We start from the raw sequence: 16,730 nt of genomic DNA, 5'->3' as shown, positions 1-16,730 counted from the left end.
GCTCTGATAGATCACTGTGCTGTCAAAGGTCTGCACCTGGTGATAGGTGGCGATGCTAACTCGCACCACACAGTATGGGGCAGTACCAATACCAACGGCAGAGGCACAGCACTGCTAGAGTACCTCGCCACCACGAGCATGGAGATCCTAAACAAAGGCTCCGCCCCCACCTTCATCACCTCCCGTAGACAGGAGGTAATTGACCTGACCCTGGGCACCACAAAGGTGGCACAGGTTGTCAAACACTGGCAAGTTCGAGACGAAAGCACGCTCTCGGACCACCGCCTAATTACGTTCAACTTAATGGGCGACAGAGAAGGCGGCACTGGTGAAGCATACAGGAACCCAAAGGCCACCAACTGGGCACTCTACAGAGAGGGCCTAGAAGGGAGGCTTAAGGGGCACTGTCAGCGTCCCAGGACCGTAGGCGAAATTGAGCAAGCGGTGAAGCACTTAAGCTCCGCCGTTACTCAAGCCTACGAGGATGCCTGCCCTGTCAAAATTGGAAGTAGTAACAAAAGGGTCCCCTGGTGGAACAAGAAATTGGACCAAGCCAGAAAGGACACCCGCAGACTACTGAACAAAGCCATGAAGGCAAATACGAAGCCAGCCTGGGACAGTTACAAAAGGTCCCAGCAAGCTTACAAAAAGCTAATAAGAACTAGCAAGAGGTCAGCCTGGAAGACCTTCTGCAAAGAAACCGAAGCTCTACCAGTAGTTGCCAGGTTAAGGAGGGTCTTCTCAACAGGCCCCTCACCGGGGTTGGATCGTCTCAGACGCCCCGACGGAAGTCTGACGAACAACCACAAAGAGACATTAGAACACCTCATCCAGACACATTTCCCAGGCTCAATAGCGGAGGGCCGGGGGCGTCGTCGCAGCGATACGACGCGCACCGACCCCGCTCTAGCGGACTGGGAAACAGCGGAGAAGGTGATAAACACAGACAGGGTGAAGTGGGCCATCGGCTCCTTCAGTAGATTCAAGAGCCCGGGCACTGACGGGATCTTTCCGGCACTCCTTCAGGAGGGCGGTGAGGACTTGTACAGGCGCCTGGGCCAGATCTTCAAATCCTGCCTAGCGAAGGGCTACGTACCCAAAGCCTGGAGACACTCCAAGGTAGTGTTCATCCCTAAACCTGGGAGGGACAATTACGACCTTGCTAAGGCATACAGACCCATCAGCCTCACCTCTTTCATGCTCAAAACGCTGGAGAGGCTGGTCGATAGGTACATCAGAGACGAGGTTTTGGCCAATAAACCACTACACCCCTCTCAACACGCCTATCAAAACGGCAAATCCACCGAGACGGCACTTCATAAACTAGTAGGCTTTATTGAAGGCGCACTGTCGAGCGGCGAATCTGCCCTCTGCATTTTCCTCGACATCGAGGGGGCGTTTGACAACACACCCCATGATGCCATTAAGGAAGCTGCGAGGAGGTATAATATTAAGGACTCCGTCGTAAGATGGATCCACAACATGCTGACGAACAGAACAGCCATAGCAAGCCTGGGAGAGGAGACGGTGAGGGCTGACGTCGCGAGGGGCTGCCCGCAGGGAGGAGTCCTGTCCCCCTGCTGTGGACCCTCGTGGTTGATGAACTCATACGTATACTCGCCTCGGAAGGCTTTGAGGTTCAGGGCTACGCCGACGACCTCTCTATCACGGTCAGAGGCAGACACCCGTTGGATCTAGCGAGGAGATTACAAAAGGCTATCATACTCGTAGAATCTTGGTGTCAATCACACTCACTCTCGGTTAACCCGAGCAAAACGGAACTGGTCCTATTTACAAGGAGAAGACGCTTTTATTTTAAGGCTCCTCACCTTTTTGGGACGCAGCTACAACTCACAGATGAGGTTAAATATCTAGGTGTAATACTAGACAAAAAACTCACCTGGAAAAAACCATGTGAACAGGCAGACCCAGAAAGCAATCAGCACCTACTGGGCCTGCCGCAGAATGTTTGGCCCCACATGGGGACTCAAACCAAGGGTGGTCAGGTGGATATACCAGGCCATCCTTGAACCTATCACAACATACGCCTCGATTGTGTGGTGGACCTCCATGAAGAGGGAAGCACACAGAAAGGCTATAGAAAGAATATACAGAATAACGCTGCTGGGGATAATAGGTGCACTCCCCACCACGCCCACCTTGGCAATGGGTGCGCTGCTCGACATCAAGCCACCCCATCTAACAGTGATGGCAACGGCTTGGAGAGCGGCCATCCGCCTCCACCAAGCCGAAGAATGGTCCCCGACGGGCGGCGGGCACACCGAAATCCTCAGGGATGTGGGATCAGAGTCAATTCTGACCCACGGTGGGGACCGCTGCAAGACGGAATACCTCTTCAGACGAGAATATGATCTAATCCTCCCAGATAGGGAGAAATGGCTGAAAGACCCAAACGACATTCTGACTCCGGGGGGCTGGTCTGGTTCACAGACGGCTCTAAGACCGGTATCGGCACCGGAGCCGGGATTGCGGGGGAAAGCCCTAGGGTCGAAATGACCCACAAGCTGGGCCACCACGTTACGGTCTTTCAAGCAGAAGTGTTTGCCATATGGGCCTGCGCCAAATATAATTTGGATAGGGCCCACTCAGGAAAACACATATACATCTGCAGTGACAGCATGGCCGCGCTGAAAGCCCTCCACAAAGTGGAAATAGGGTCGAAGCTAGTCAAGGACTGCGCACTGATTTTAAGACAGCTATCTCTGAACAACAGAGTTAGGCTGCTATGGGTACCAGGCCACACTGGTATCCCAGGAAACGAGAGGGCTAACGAATTGGCACGACTGGGGGCGTCAAGCTCCCAGCCATGCCATGAGTACCCTATTGGTGTCTCAACCTATGCGTTGAAAGGCTTGGCCAAGGACTGGTTAAACCAGGAATTCACCAGGCTCTGGCACAACGCCAATGGCATGAGACACACGAGGGCCCTATTTAAGGGACCGTCACAGAAGCTGGGTGACACCTTAAGTCACCTGGACAGGGCGCAGCTGCGCATGCTCGTGGGCCTAGTGACAGGACACTGGTACACGAGAAAACACCTCGCGCGCATGAGACTCACGGAGGAGACATTATGTCCGAGGTGTGAGGAAGAGGACGAAACCCCTCTACACGTACTTCTAAGATGCAGGGAACTAAGGGCCCGAAGAGGAGCAATCCTGGGGACCTTGGAACCCTCATCATTAAGCATTTCGGCTGGCCTGGTGCCGGCGCTTCTAAACTTCGCCACAGAAGCCCAGTTGCCAAGGCACAGCCAGTAAAGAGGCTGCATAGCGGCCCGGGTACAATGGTCCCCAAGGACTGAGTGCCCGGCTAGCCTCAGCCCACTAGAATAGAAATTTAACACGTTTATTAGTTATTCTATTTCAATCCTTTTTTTATTATGTGGAAACTTTTTTTATTTCCAAATCGTATATTTGTATTTCCATATTTTTTCAAGAATGATTACAAAGTATTTTTTTTTTTTTAATTCCTATCGTACACTAATAAACGTGTTGAATCAATTCGATTTATTCATTCTACATGAACAACAATTCATCACTTTATTCGTTGTTCATGAGTAATCAATAATTCGATACAATTATTCTTTTCTTTTTTTTATTCATTATCCGATGCAACTTCTACTCAACGAATCCCATCATACCGACGTAGTGCCGAGGTACTTGATCACGACCGCGCGGAACATACCCAACACTCTCGTGGTTCGGCCCGCGCTAACGGCGCGCTCTGATTGGCCAGTGTTTTTCGTTAATAACTCGAAAAGGAAGCCTTAACCAACATTTTGGCAAAGGAAAAAGTTGTTTATAATGACCTCACCAATCATCCCTCTTCCGTTCCTACCCCAGTTCTGGGACACCCTGTATATTGCATTATATTCCATGCGGATATAGTAATAATGACACTGTTGCTAAATATATATTACATTATATCTCATGTAGATATGGTAATAATGACATTGTTATTTAATGTTTATTACAGATGTGATGTAGATATACCAACAATTACATTGTCATCAAATGTATATTACAATATATCGCATGTAGATATAGTTAGAATTATATTGTCATTAAATGTATATTACATTATCTGATGTAGATACAGCAATAATGATATTGCTATTAAATGTATATTATATATCTGAATTAGATATAGTAACAATTATATTGTTATTAAATATACATTACGGTATACCTCATGTAGATATAGTAATAATGACGTTGTTATTATATGTATATTACATTATATCTCATGTAGATATGGTAATAATGACATTTTTATTAAATGTATACTACATTATCTCATGTAGAAATAGCAATAATGACATTGGTATTAGATGTATATTACATTATATCTCATGTAGATATAGTAATAATGGCACTGTTATTAAATGTATATTACATTATATCTCATGTGGATATAGTGACAATGACATTGTTGCTAAATATATATTACATTATATCTCATGTAGATGTAGCAAAAATGACATTGTTGCTAAATATATATTACATTATATCTCATGTAGATATAGTAATAATGACATTGTTATTATATGTATATTAGATTATATCTCATGTAGATATGGTAATAATGACATTGTTATTAAATGTATATTACATATCTGATGTAGATTTAGTAACAATTATATTGTCATTAAATGTACATTTCGGTATATCTCATGTAGATATAGTAATAATGACATTGTTGCTAAATATATATTACATTATCTCATGCAGATATAGCAATAATGATATTGTTATTAAATATGTATTACATATCTGATGTAGATTTAGTAACAATTATATTGTTATTAAATGTATTATTTACATTTATTACATGCAGGATATAGCAATAATGATATTTATTATTAAATGTATATTATATATCTGCTATAGATATAGTAACAATTATATTGTTTTATTAAATGTATATCTACATTATCTGATTGTTAGGATATAGTAACAACGACATTGTTATTTAATGCATATTGCGTTACATCTCACGTGGGATGTAGTAGTAATGACATGTTGCTAAAATTATATATTACTATTATATCTCATGTAGATATAGCAATAAGACATGTTTGCTTAAACTATATATTCCATTATATCTCATAGTAGATATAATAATGACATTGTTATCAAATGTATATTATGTCTCTGATGGAAATACAGGAACTATTACATTGTAATTAAATGTATACTACATTATCTCATGTAGATATAGTAACAATGACATTGTTATTAAATGCATATTGCGTTATATCTCATGTGGATATAGTAATAATGACATAGCTGCTAAATATATATTACATTATATCTCATGTAGATATAGTAATAATGGCATTGTTATTAAATGTATATTACATTATATCTCACGTGGATATAGTAATAATGACATTGTTGCTAAATATATATTACATTATATCTGATGTAGATATAGTAATAATGACATTGTTATTATAGGTATATTACATTATATCTCATGTAGATATAGCAATAATGACATTGTTATTAAATGTATATTACATTATATCTCATGTAGATATAGTAATAATGGCATTGTTATTAAATGTATATTACATTATATCTCATGTGGATATAGTAATAATGACATTGTTGCTAAGTATATATTACATTATATCTCATGTAGATATAGCAATAATGACATTGTTGCTAAATATATATTACATTATATCTCATGTAGATATAGTAATAATGACGTTGTTATATTGTATATACATTATAATCTCATGTAGATATAGTAATAATGGCCATTGTTATTAAATGTCTATACATTATATCTCACGTGGATATAGTCATAATGACATTGTCATTTAATGTGTATTAGATATGTGATGTAGATCTACTAACAATTCTATTTGTCCTTAAATTGTACATTTCGGTATATCTCATGTAGATATAGTAATAATGACAGTTATTAAATGTATATCTACATTATATCCCATGTAGATATAGTTATAATTATATTGTCCTTAAATGCTAATATTACCTATTTCTCATGCCAGCTCTAGCATATAATGACATTGTATTAAATGTATATTAACATTATATCTCATGGTAGATATAGTAATAATGGGCATTGTTATTTAAATGTATATTACCATTATCATCTCATCGTGGATATAGCAATAATCATCTGTTATTAACTGATACTATTTTCCATATATCTCCTGTAGATATAGTAATAATGCATTGCTTATTTTAAATTGTATATTACAATTATATCTCATGTGGATATAGTAATAATGACATTGTTATTAAATGTATATTACACATCTGATGTAGATTTAGTAACAATTATATTGTTATTAAATATACATTTCGGTATATCTCATGTAGATATAGTAATAGTGACATTGTTATTATATGTATATTACATTATATTTCATGTAGATATGGTAATAATGTCATTGTTATTAAATGTATATTACGTTATATCCCATGTAGATATAGTTACAATTATATTGTCATTAAATGTATATTACATTATCTCATGCAGATATAGCAATAATGATATTGTTATTAATTGTATATTACATTATATCTCATGTAGATATAGTAATAATGGCATTGTTATTAAATGTATATTACATTATATCTCATGTGGATATAGCAATAATGACATTGTTATTAAATGTATATTACATTATATCTCATGTGGATATAGTAATAATGACATTGTTGCTAAATATATATTACATTATATCTCATGTAGATACAGTAATAATGACATTGTTATTAAATGTATATTACATATCTGATATAGATTTAGTAACAATTATATTGTCATTAAATGTATATTACATTATCTCATGCAGATATAGCAATAATGATATTGTTATTAAATGTATATTATATATCTGATATAGATATAGTAACAATTATATTGTTATTAAATGTATATTACATTATCACATGTAGATATAGTAACAACGACATTGTTATTAAATGCATATTGCGTTATATCTCATGTGGATATAGTAATAATGACATTGTTGCTAAATATATATTACATCATATCTCATGTAGATATAGCAATAATGACATTGTTGCTAAATATATATTACATTATATCTCATGTAGATATAGTAATAATGATATTGTTACCAAAATTACATTGATCTGTGGGAAGGGATCAGTATATTACAGAATATTCAATGTAGATATAGTATAAATGATACTGGTATTCAATGTACATTGATCGGTGGGAAGGGATCATTATATTACATTATATCTAATGTAGATATAGTAATAATGATATTGTTATTAAATGTACATTGGTCTGTGGGATTAAATCAGTATATTACATTTCATCTGATGTAGATATATTAATAATGATATTGTTATTAAATGTATATTACATATCTAATGTGGATATAGTAATATCGAAACTGTTATTATATGTACATTGATCTGTGGGAAGGGATCAGTATATTCCGTTATATCTAATGTAGATATATTAATAATGATATTGTTACCAAAATTACATTGATCTATGGGAAGGGATCAGTATATTACATTATATTCAATGTAGATATAGTATAAACGATACTGGTACTCAATTTACATTGGTCTGTGGGAAGGAATATTGCAGTAGATCTAATGTAGATATAGCAACAACGATACTGTTATTAAGTGGTTATTACGTATCTAATGTACATATAGTAATGACGATATTGTTACAATCTTGCATTGATCTGTGGGAAGTGATCAGTATATTACATTATATCTAATGAAGATATAGTAATAATGATATGGTTATTAAATGTACATTGGTCTGTGGGATTAAATCCGTATATTACATAACACCTGATGTAGATATATTAATTATTATATTGTTATTAAATGTATATTACATATCAAATGTAGATATAGTAATAACGATACTGCGATTATATGTACATTGATCGGTGGGATGTGATCATTATATTACATTATATCTAATGTAGATATAGTAATAATGATATTGTTATTAAATGTACATTGGTCTGTGGGATTAAATCAGTATATTACATTTCATCTGATGTAGATATAGCAATAATGGTATTGTTATTAAATGTATATTGGTCTGTGGGATTAAATCAGTTTATTACATTTCATCTGATGTAGATATAGTAATAATGATATTGTTATTAAATGTATATTACATATCCAATGTAGATATAGTAATAACGATACTGTTATTAAATGTACATTGATCTGTGGGAAGGTATCAGTATATTACATTATATCTAATGTAGATATAGTAATAATGATGTTGTTACCAAATTACATTGATCTGTGGGAAGGCATCAGTATATTACATTATATCCACTGTAGATATAGTATAAATGATACTGTTATTCAATGTACATTGATCTGTGGAAAGGAATCAGTATATTGCAGCAGATCTAATGCAGATATGGCAATAACGATACTGCCATTATATGTGCATTGATCGGTGGGAAGGGATCATTATAGTACATTATATCTAATGTAGATATAGTAATAATGATATTGTTATTAAATGTACATTGATCTGTGGGATTAAATCAGTATATTACATTTCATCTGATGTAGATATAGTAATAATGGTATTGTTATTAAATGTATATTGGTCTGTGGGATTAAATCAGTATATTACATTTCATCTGATGTAGATATAGTAATAACGATATTGTTATTAAATGTATATTACATATATAATGTAGATATAGTAATAACGATACTGCTATTACATGTACATTGATCTGTGGGAAGGTATCAGTATATTAAATTACATCTGATGTAGATATAGTAATAATGGTATTGTTGTTAAATGTACATTGGTCTGTGGGATTAAATCAGTATATTACATTTCATCTGATGTAGATATAGTAATAATGATATTGTTATTAAATGTATATTACATATCTAAAGTAGATATAGTAATAACGATACTGTTATTATATGTACATTGATCGGTGGGATTGTGATCATTATATTACATTATATCTAATGTAGATATAGTAATAACGATATTGTTATTAAATGTACATTGGACTGTGGGAATAAATCAGTATATTACATTACATCTCATGTAGATATATTAATAATGATATTGTTATTAAATGTATATTACATATCAAATGTAGATATAGTAATAACGATACTGCGATTATATGTGCATTGATCGGTGGGATGTGATCATTATATTACATTATATCTAATGTAGATATAGTAATAATGATATTGTTATTAAATGTACATTGGTCTGTGGGATTAAATCAGTATATTACATTTCATCTGATGTAGATATAGTAATAATGGTATTGTTATTAAATGTATATTGGTCTGTGGGATTAAATCAGTATATTACATTTCATCTGATGTAGATATAGTAATAATGATATTGTTATTAAATGTATATTACATATCCAATGTAGATATAGTAATAACGATACTGTTATTATGTGTACATTGATCTGTGGGAAGGTATCAGTATATTACGTTATATCTAATGTAGATATAGTAATAACGAAACTGTTATTATATGTACATTGATCTGTGGGAAGGTATCAGTATATTACATTATATCTATTGTAGATATAGTAATCACGAAACTGTTATTATATGTACATTGATCTGTGGGTAGGAATCAGTATATTACATTATATCTAATGTAGATATAGTAATAACGATACTGTTATTAAGTGTTTATTACGTATCTAATGTGCATATAGTAATGACGATATTGTTAAAATCTTGCATTGATCTGTGGGAAGTGATCAGTATATTACATTATATCTAACGAAGATACAGTAATAATGATATTGTTATTAAATGTACATTGATCTGTGGGATTAAATCAGTATATTACATTTCATCTGATGTAGATATATTAATAATGGTATTGTTATTAAATGTATATTGGTCTGTGGGATTAAATCAGTATATTACATTTCATCTGATGTAGATATAGTAATAATGTTATTGTTATTAAATGTATATTACATATCTAATGTAGATATAGTAATAACGATACTGTTATTATATGTACATTGATCTGTGGGAAGGTATCAGCATATTACATTATATCTTATGTAGATATAGTAATAATGATGTTGTTACCAAAATTACATTGATCTGTGGGAAGGCATCAGTATATTACATTATATCCAATGTAGTTATAGTATAAATGATACTGTTATTCAATGTACATTGATCTGTGGGAAGGAATCAGTATATTGCAGTAGATCTAATGTAGATATAGTAATGACGATACTGGCATTATATGTACATTGATCGGTGGGAAGGGATCATTATATTACATTATATCTAATGAAGATATAGTAATAATAATATTGTTATTAAATGTACATTGGTCTGTGGGATTAAATCAGTATATTACATTACATCTGATGTAGATATAGTAATAATGGTATTGTTATTAAAAGTATATTGGTCTGTGGATTAAAATCAGTATATTACATTTCATCTGATGTAGATATAGAAATAATGATTTGTTATTAAATGTATATTACATATCTAATGTACATATAGTAATAAACGATACTGTTATTATATGTACATTGATCTGTGGGAAGGGATCAATATATTGCATTATATCTAATGTAGATATAGTAATTAATGATATTGTCACCAAAATTACATTGATCTGTGGGAAGGGAATCATATATTACGTTATATCTAATGTTAGATATAGTAATACTGATATTGTTACCAAAATTACATTGATCTATGGGAAGGGATCAGTATATTACTTATATTCAATGTATAATATAGTATAAATGATACTGGTATTCAATTTACATTGGTCTGTGGGAAGGAATATTGCAGTAGATCTAACGTAGATATAGCAACAACGATACTGTTATTAAGTGGTTATTACGTATCTAATGTACATATAGTAATGACGATATTGTTACATTCTTGCATTGATCTGTGGGAAGTGATCAGTATATTACATTATATCTAATGAAGATATAGTAATAATGATATGGTTATTAAATGTACATTGGTCTGTGGGAATAAATCTGTATATTACATAACACCTGATGTAGATATATTAATTATTATATTGTTATTAAATGTATATTACATATCAAATGTAGATATAGTAATAACGATACTGCGATTATATGTACATTGATCGGTGGGATGTGATCATTATATTACATTATATCTAATGTAGATATAGTAATAATGATATTGTTATTAAATGTACATTGGTCTGTGGGATTAAATCAGTATATTACATTTCATCTGATGTAGATATAGCAATAATGGTATTGTTATTAAATGTATATTGGTCTGTAGGATTAAATCAGTTTATTACATTTCATCTGATGTAGTTATAGTAATAATGATATTGTTATTAAATGTATATTACATATCTAATGTAGATATAGTAATAACGATACTGTTATTATATGTACATTGATCTGTGGGAAGGCATCAGTATATTACATTATATCCAATGTAGATATAGTATAAATGATAGTGTTATTCAATGTACATTGATCTGTGCGAAGGAATCAGTATATTGCAGTAGATCTAATGCAGATATGTTAATGAAGATACTGCCATTATATGTACATTGATCGGTGGGAAGGGATCATTATGTTACATTATATCTAATGTAGATATAGTAATAATGATATTGTTATTAAATGTACATTGGTCTGTGGGATTAAATCAGTATATTACATTTCATCTGATGTAGATATAGTAATAATGGTATTGTTATTAAATGTATATTGGTCTGTAGGATTAAATCAGTTTATTACATTTCATCTGATGTAGATATAGTAATAATGATATTGTTATTAAATGTATATTACATATCTAATGTAGATATAGTAATAACGATACTGTTATTATATGTACATTGATCTGTGGGAAGGTATCAGTATATTACATTATATCTAATGTAGATATAGTAATAATGATGTTGTTACCAAAATTACATTGATCTGTGGGAAGGCATCAGTATATTACATTATATCCAATGTAGATATAGTATAAATTATACTGTTACTCAATGTACATTGATCTGTCGGAAGGAATCAGTATATTGCAGTAGATCTGATGTAGATATAGTAATAACGATACTGCCATTATATGTACATTGATCGGGGGTAGGGATCAGTATATTACATTATATCTAATGTAGATATAGTAATAATGATATTGTTACCAAAAGTACATTGGTCTGTGGGAAGGCATCAGTATATTACATTATATCCAATGTAGCTACAGTATAAATGATACTGGTATTCAATGTACATTGATCTGTGGGAAGGAATCAGTATATTGCAGGAGATCTAATGCAGATATAGTAATAACGATACTGCCATTATAGGTACATTGATCGGTGGGAAGGGTTCATTGTATTACATTATATCTAATGTAGATATAGTAATAATGATATTGTTATTAAATGTACATTGATCTGTGGGATTAAATCAGTATATTAAATTATATCTGATGTAGATATAGTAATAATGCTATTGTTTTTTAAATGTACATTGGTCTGTGGGATTAAATCATTATATTAAATTTTATAGTAATAACGAAACTGTTATTATATGTACATTGGTCTGTGGGAAGGTATCAGTATATTACATTATATCTAATGTAGATATAGTAATAACGATCCGGTTATTATATGTACAGTGATCTGTGGGAAGGTATCAGTATATTACATTATATCCATTGTAGATATAGTAATAACGAAACTGTTATTATATGTACATTGATCTGTGGGAAGGAATCAATATATTGCAGGAGATCTAATGCAGATGTAGTAATAACGATACTGCCATTATATGTACATTGATCTGTGGGATGGTATCAGTATATTACATTATATCTAATGTAGATATAGTAATAACGAAACTGTTATTATATGTACATTGATCTGTGGGAAGGGTTCAGTATATTACATTATATCTAATGTAGATATAGTAATAATGACATTGTTATTAAATGTATATTACATATTGTTGCGACGGCGAGAAGTTCCCGCTCTTTCGACGCATCGACCGCTTCTTGATGTATCGAAAGAGCCATCGACTGCCCCGTCCGAAGCTGTCGTCGAGTCATAACGTGAAGCTATCCCTTGTTTCGAGCGGAAACACGTCACCGGATGCTTGAGGTCTCTTAGACAACCGCGCGTCTTTTTAAATATCAGATTGTATCGGGAAGCCGAACTGTACGGATCTATTGCAAAACCAATTGTGTAACTGAAATATAGACAGTCTAGTTTGCTCCTGGTGTATTCATTTAACTATGGAAAGCGCGAGCTCCACTCCCCGGCGCAACATTGGCGCAGTCGGTAGGACGATAAGAACTCGATCTTCAGCCGGGGACCAGGGTTCTCCGGAGACTTTGGAGACGCTTTTCGAGGGCTTGCAGAGGAGCATCTCGACGCAGTTTAGGGAGCAGCAGCGCGCATTTAACTCTCGATGGGAAAAGGAGCGCTCTCGCGCGGAAGAGAAACAGCAAGAGGAGAGAACGGCTTCTTCAGCGATCCAGAAGCTGCTGGAAGAGCGGATAACAGCGATGGAGAACAATTATCAGGTGCTATCGTCCAATTTCCAACTATTTTTAGAAAAGTTTTCGGCCACGGCAGTCCGTGATGGGGATCGCGAAGCCCTTCTTGTTAGTCCTTCCACTTCTGCTGGTCTCGCGATACCCCAGCCCTCACCTCCGGTCTCTCAACAGGAAATGTCTGGTGTGTCGCGGAACGTTTCCGATTTAGGCTACGTTCTGAAACCACCAAAGTTTGATGGTAAAACTAACTGGGAGGAGTTTAAACTCCAGTTTGAGGCGATTGCAGGGGCGAATCGTTGGGATGAGCCAAGAAAGGCCTTGGCCTTGGTTACATCACTCGAGGGACCGGCGCGGAGTGTTTTGACTTCTCTTTCCGTTGAAAAACAGACTGATTTTCCCGCGTTAATTTCGGCCCTTGCGTTCCGTTATGGAACGAAAAATTTTGAGAACCTCAATTATGTTAAGTTTCAAAATTATAAACAACGGAAAGGGGAATCTATTTCCGATTTAGCCACGGAGATTGAGAGGCTAGCACAGGCCGCTTTTTGCGAATGCCCTTTAGAAATTAGAGACAAGCTTGCTGCCTCACAATTTGTTTCCTCGCTGGCTAATGAGGAAATGAAACGGATGCTGAGGCTCGGAGGTTTCACATCTCTCAGGGCTGCTGTTATCAGGGCTCTGGAGATTGAAGCAGTCGAGTCAATGGCTAATGCGCCCGTTACAAAAAAAGAAACATTTACTAAACCGGTTTATTCTTCGGAGAGGGATTCCGGAAGGAGAGAAATGAGAAGACCGGTAAAACGGAAGCTTGAAAGACAGGAGATGGAATGCTGGAATTGCAAGGAGAAGGGTCATATGTGGCGGAATTGTCCGAAAAAAAAGAAAAGAAGAATTTTCAACGAAGAAGGGAAACGGGAAGAAGTCGGCGTAGAGGGGCACCCTCCGGCTTCACCTTTGTTCGCCCCCGTCGTACGAAGAGTTACCGGAAATGTTTTGTCCTGCGTCGAGGGATTCGTCGCAGAAAAGGAGTGCCCCATAATACTTGACACGGGCTCAAGTTTAAATTTTCTGGATCGATCCTTGGTAACAATCGGAACTCTGAACAGCGAAGAGTAAAGTCGAAGAGGTTCTGCAAGAGTGCCACGATGCATCCTCTGGAGGACATTTCGGAATACGTAAGACCTTGGCCAAGGTTCGACGGCGGTTTGTCTGACTTAGTCACCGAAGAGATGTGGAAGATTGGTGTCGTCGATGTCATCGTTGTACGGCGAAGAAAGGTCCTTCGGGGAAGGGAAAAGGACTCATGAAAGTCTACAACGTAGGGGCACCCTTTGAGAGGATCGCGCTCGACGTTGTTGGTCCCTTACCAAGGTCTTCTTCTGGAAACAAGTACGCGCTGGTTGTGGTGGATTATTTCACGAAGTGGCCAGAGGTGGTTCCGCTTCCGAACCAGCAGGCGACGACAATTTCCACGGCCCTGATGAGGGAGGTGATAAGTCGGCATGGAGTACCGTTGGAGCTTCATTCTGATCAGGGTCGCAGTTTTGAGTCGACTGTCTTTAAAGAGTTGATGAAGATTTTGGGGATAAAGAAAACGAGAACTACTCCCTTGCACCCTCAGTCAAATGGACTCGTAGAACGGTTGATACGGACCTTGATGCAGTATTTATCCCAATTTGTGGCGGAACATCAAAAGGATTGGGATGAGTGGATTCCGACGTTTTTATTGGCCTATCGTTCTTCTCGACATGAAATTACTCAAAATAGTCCTTCAATGCTTCTGATGGGACGAGAGTTACGTTTGCCTTTGGATCTGCTCAGAGGAACTATTGCCTCGGAACATAAAGAAGAAACTGTTTACATCGAGGAAACCAGAAAGAAGATTGAAGAGATTCACAAATTCGTTCGTCATCGTATGCGAATTTGTGCGGAAAAGACAAAATCCTGGTATGATTCTTTTGCAAGGCCAATTTCCTTTATTCCTGGGGACATGGTGTGGTTTTACAATCCCCGAAGAACGAAGGGAAAATGTCCTAAACTCCAGTTTGATTGGGAAGGACCGTATGAAGTTATGAACCGGTTAAATGACTTAATCTACCGCATATATCGCTCCCCAAAATCTAAACCGAAGGTGGTTCACGTGAATCGTTTGGCTCCATATGAACATTCACGGGGAAGAAACACCTAAATAGGGAAGGATCAATAATAGGAGACTGAGGAGGGTGTTTCTGACGTCCTCGACCTAGAAGAAGACGCTTCGTCGCACAAAGCCAGGGTGAAGTTTCTTTCGGCCACGGTAAACTTGCTGGCTACGCGTGTCTAAACGATGGAGGAAGTGTTGTTCTCTTCGGAGGAACAGGGCATCCCCTCAGCCGGTGTCCCGTTTATTTTGATTTTTGTATTCGGGGTTCTGGTCATCGGACTGCGTAGTTGTGGTATGCTCCGGACCACCAGTCCATCGAGGAAAGATTTTGCTTGATGGCTGGGGAGCATCCCCCGGTAGAGTGGACCCGTTGGACTGGAATTTCTTCATCCGAGAAGACTTCAAGAGGAAGGCGTGAAGGCCCAGGAATCAAGAGGAAGGGCGAGGAACTGTCGGGACCTCCTCGAAGAAAGAAGAGTGCTAAGAAGAATTTGAAATCGAAGAAAGAAGAATAGGAAATTGGAGCGGTTTCTAAGTTGACTTGTTAGCACTGAACCGGCGTCTTGCTCAGGGTTTTTGAGTGGTTTTCCCCTGGGACGAAGGACGAATGTCAAGACGTTAGCTGCCTGAGAGGGCCACTTAGGTAACTGTTACGCTTTTGCTTTTAACCTCCTTTCAGGCAGAGGTACTAAAGAAGAGGTTAGCATCCATGGAAGACTGACAGCCCGAGGTTAGAGACTATGACTTGATTTGGCTTATTGATCGGCCTACGTGAAGATGGTAACAAGTATGAAGATGCCTGCGGTCGGGTCGACCGCTCATTGAAGGAGGGGAGCAATGTTGCGACGGTGAGAAGTTCCCGCTCTTTCGACGCATCGACCGCTTCTTGATATATCGAAAGAGCCATCGACTGCCCCGTCCGAAGCTGTCGTCGAATCATAACGTGAAGCTATCCCTTGTTTCGAGCGGAAACACGTCACCGGATGCTTGAAGTTTCTTAGACAACCGCGCTT

The 16,730-nt window shown here is 36.4% G+C and overlaps 1 protein-coding gene across 1 annotated transcript; it reads left to right on the top strand.

Annotated features, from left to right (window-relative positions):
* The first annotated feature begins 2,396 nt into the window (after window positions 1-2,396).
* On the top strand, window positions 2,397-3,278 carry LOC114881626. Its single transcript, XM_029198459.2, has one exon. It carries the CDS (start codon window positions 2,397-2,399, stop codon window positions 3,276-3,278), a length of 882 nt encoding a protein of 293 aa, XP_029054292.2.
* The last annotated feature ends 13,452 nt before the right edge of the window (window positions 3,279-16,730 follow it).

The sequence above is a fragment of the Osmia bicornis genome, unplaced genomic scaffold, assembly GCF_907164935.1.
Source record: "Osmia bicornis bicornis unplaced genomic scaffold, iOsmBic2.1, whole genome shotgun sequence".
Lineage (NCBI taxonomy): Eukaryota > Metazoa > Arthropoda > Insecta > Hymenoptera > Megachilidae > Osmia > Osmia bicornis.
Note: the sequence above shows the minus strand (reverse complement) of the source record. Positions and strands in the feature narration are given on the sequence as shown.

Bases quoted from the DNA above. Each gene is read 5' to 3' on its own strand.
- LOC114881626 (XM_029198459.2), top strand. From the start codon at position 2,397: ATGGCTGAAAGACCCAAACGACATTCTGACTCCGGGGGGCTGGTCTGG.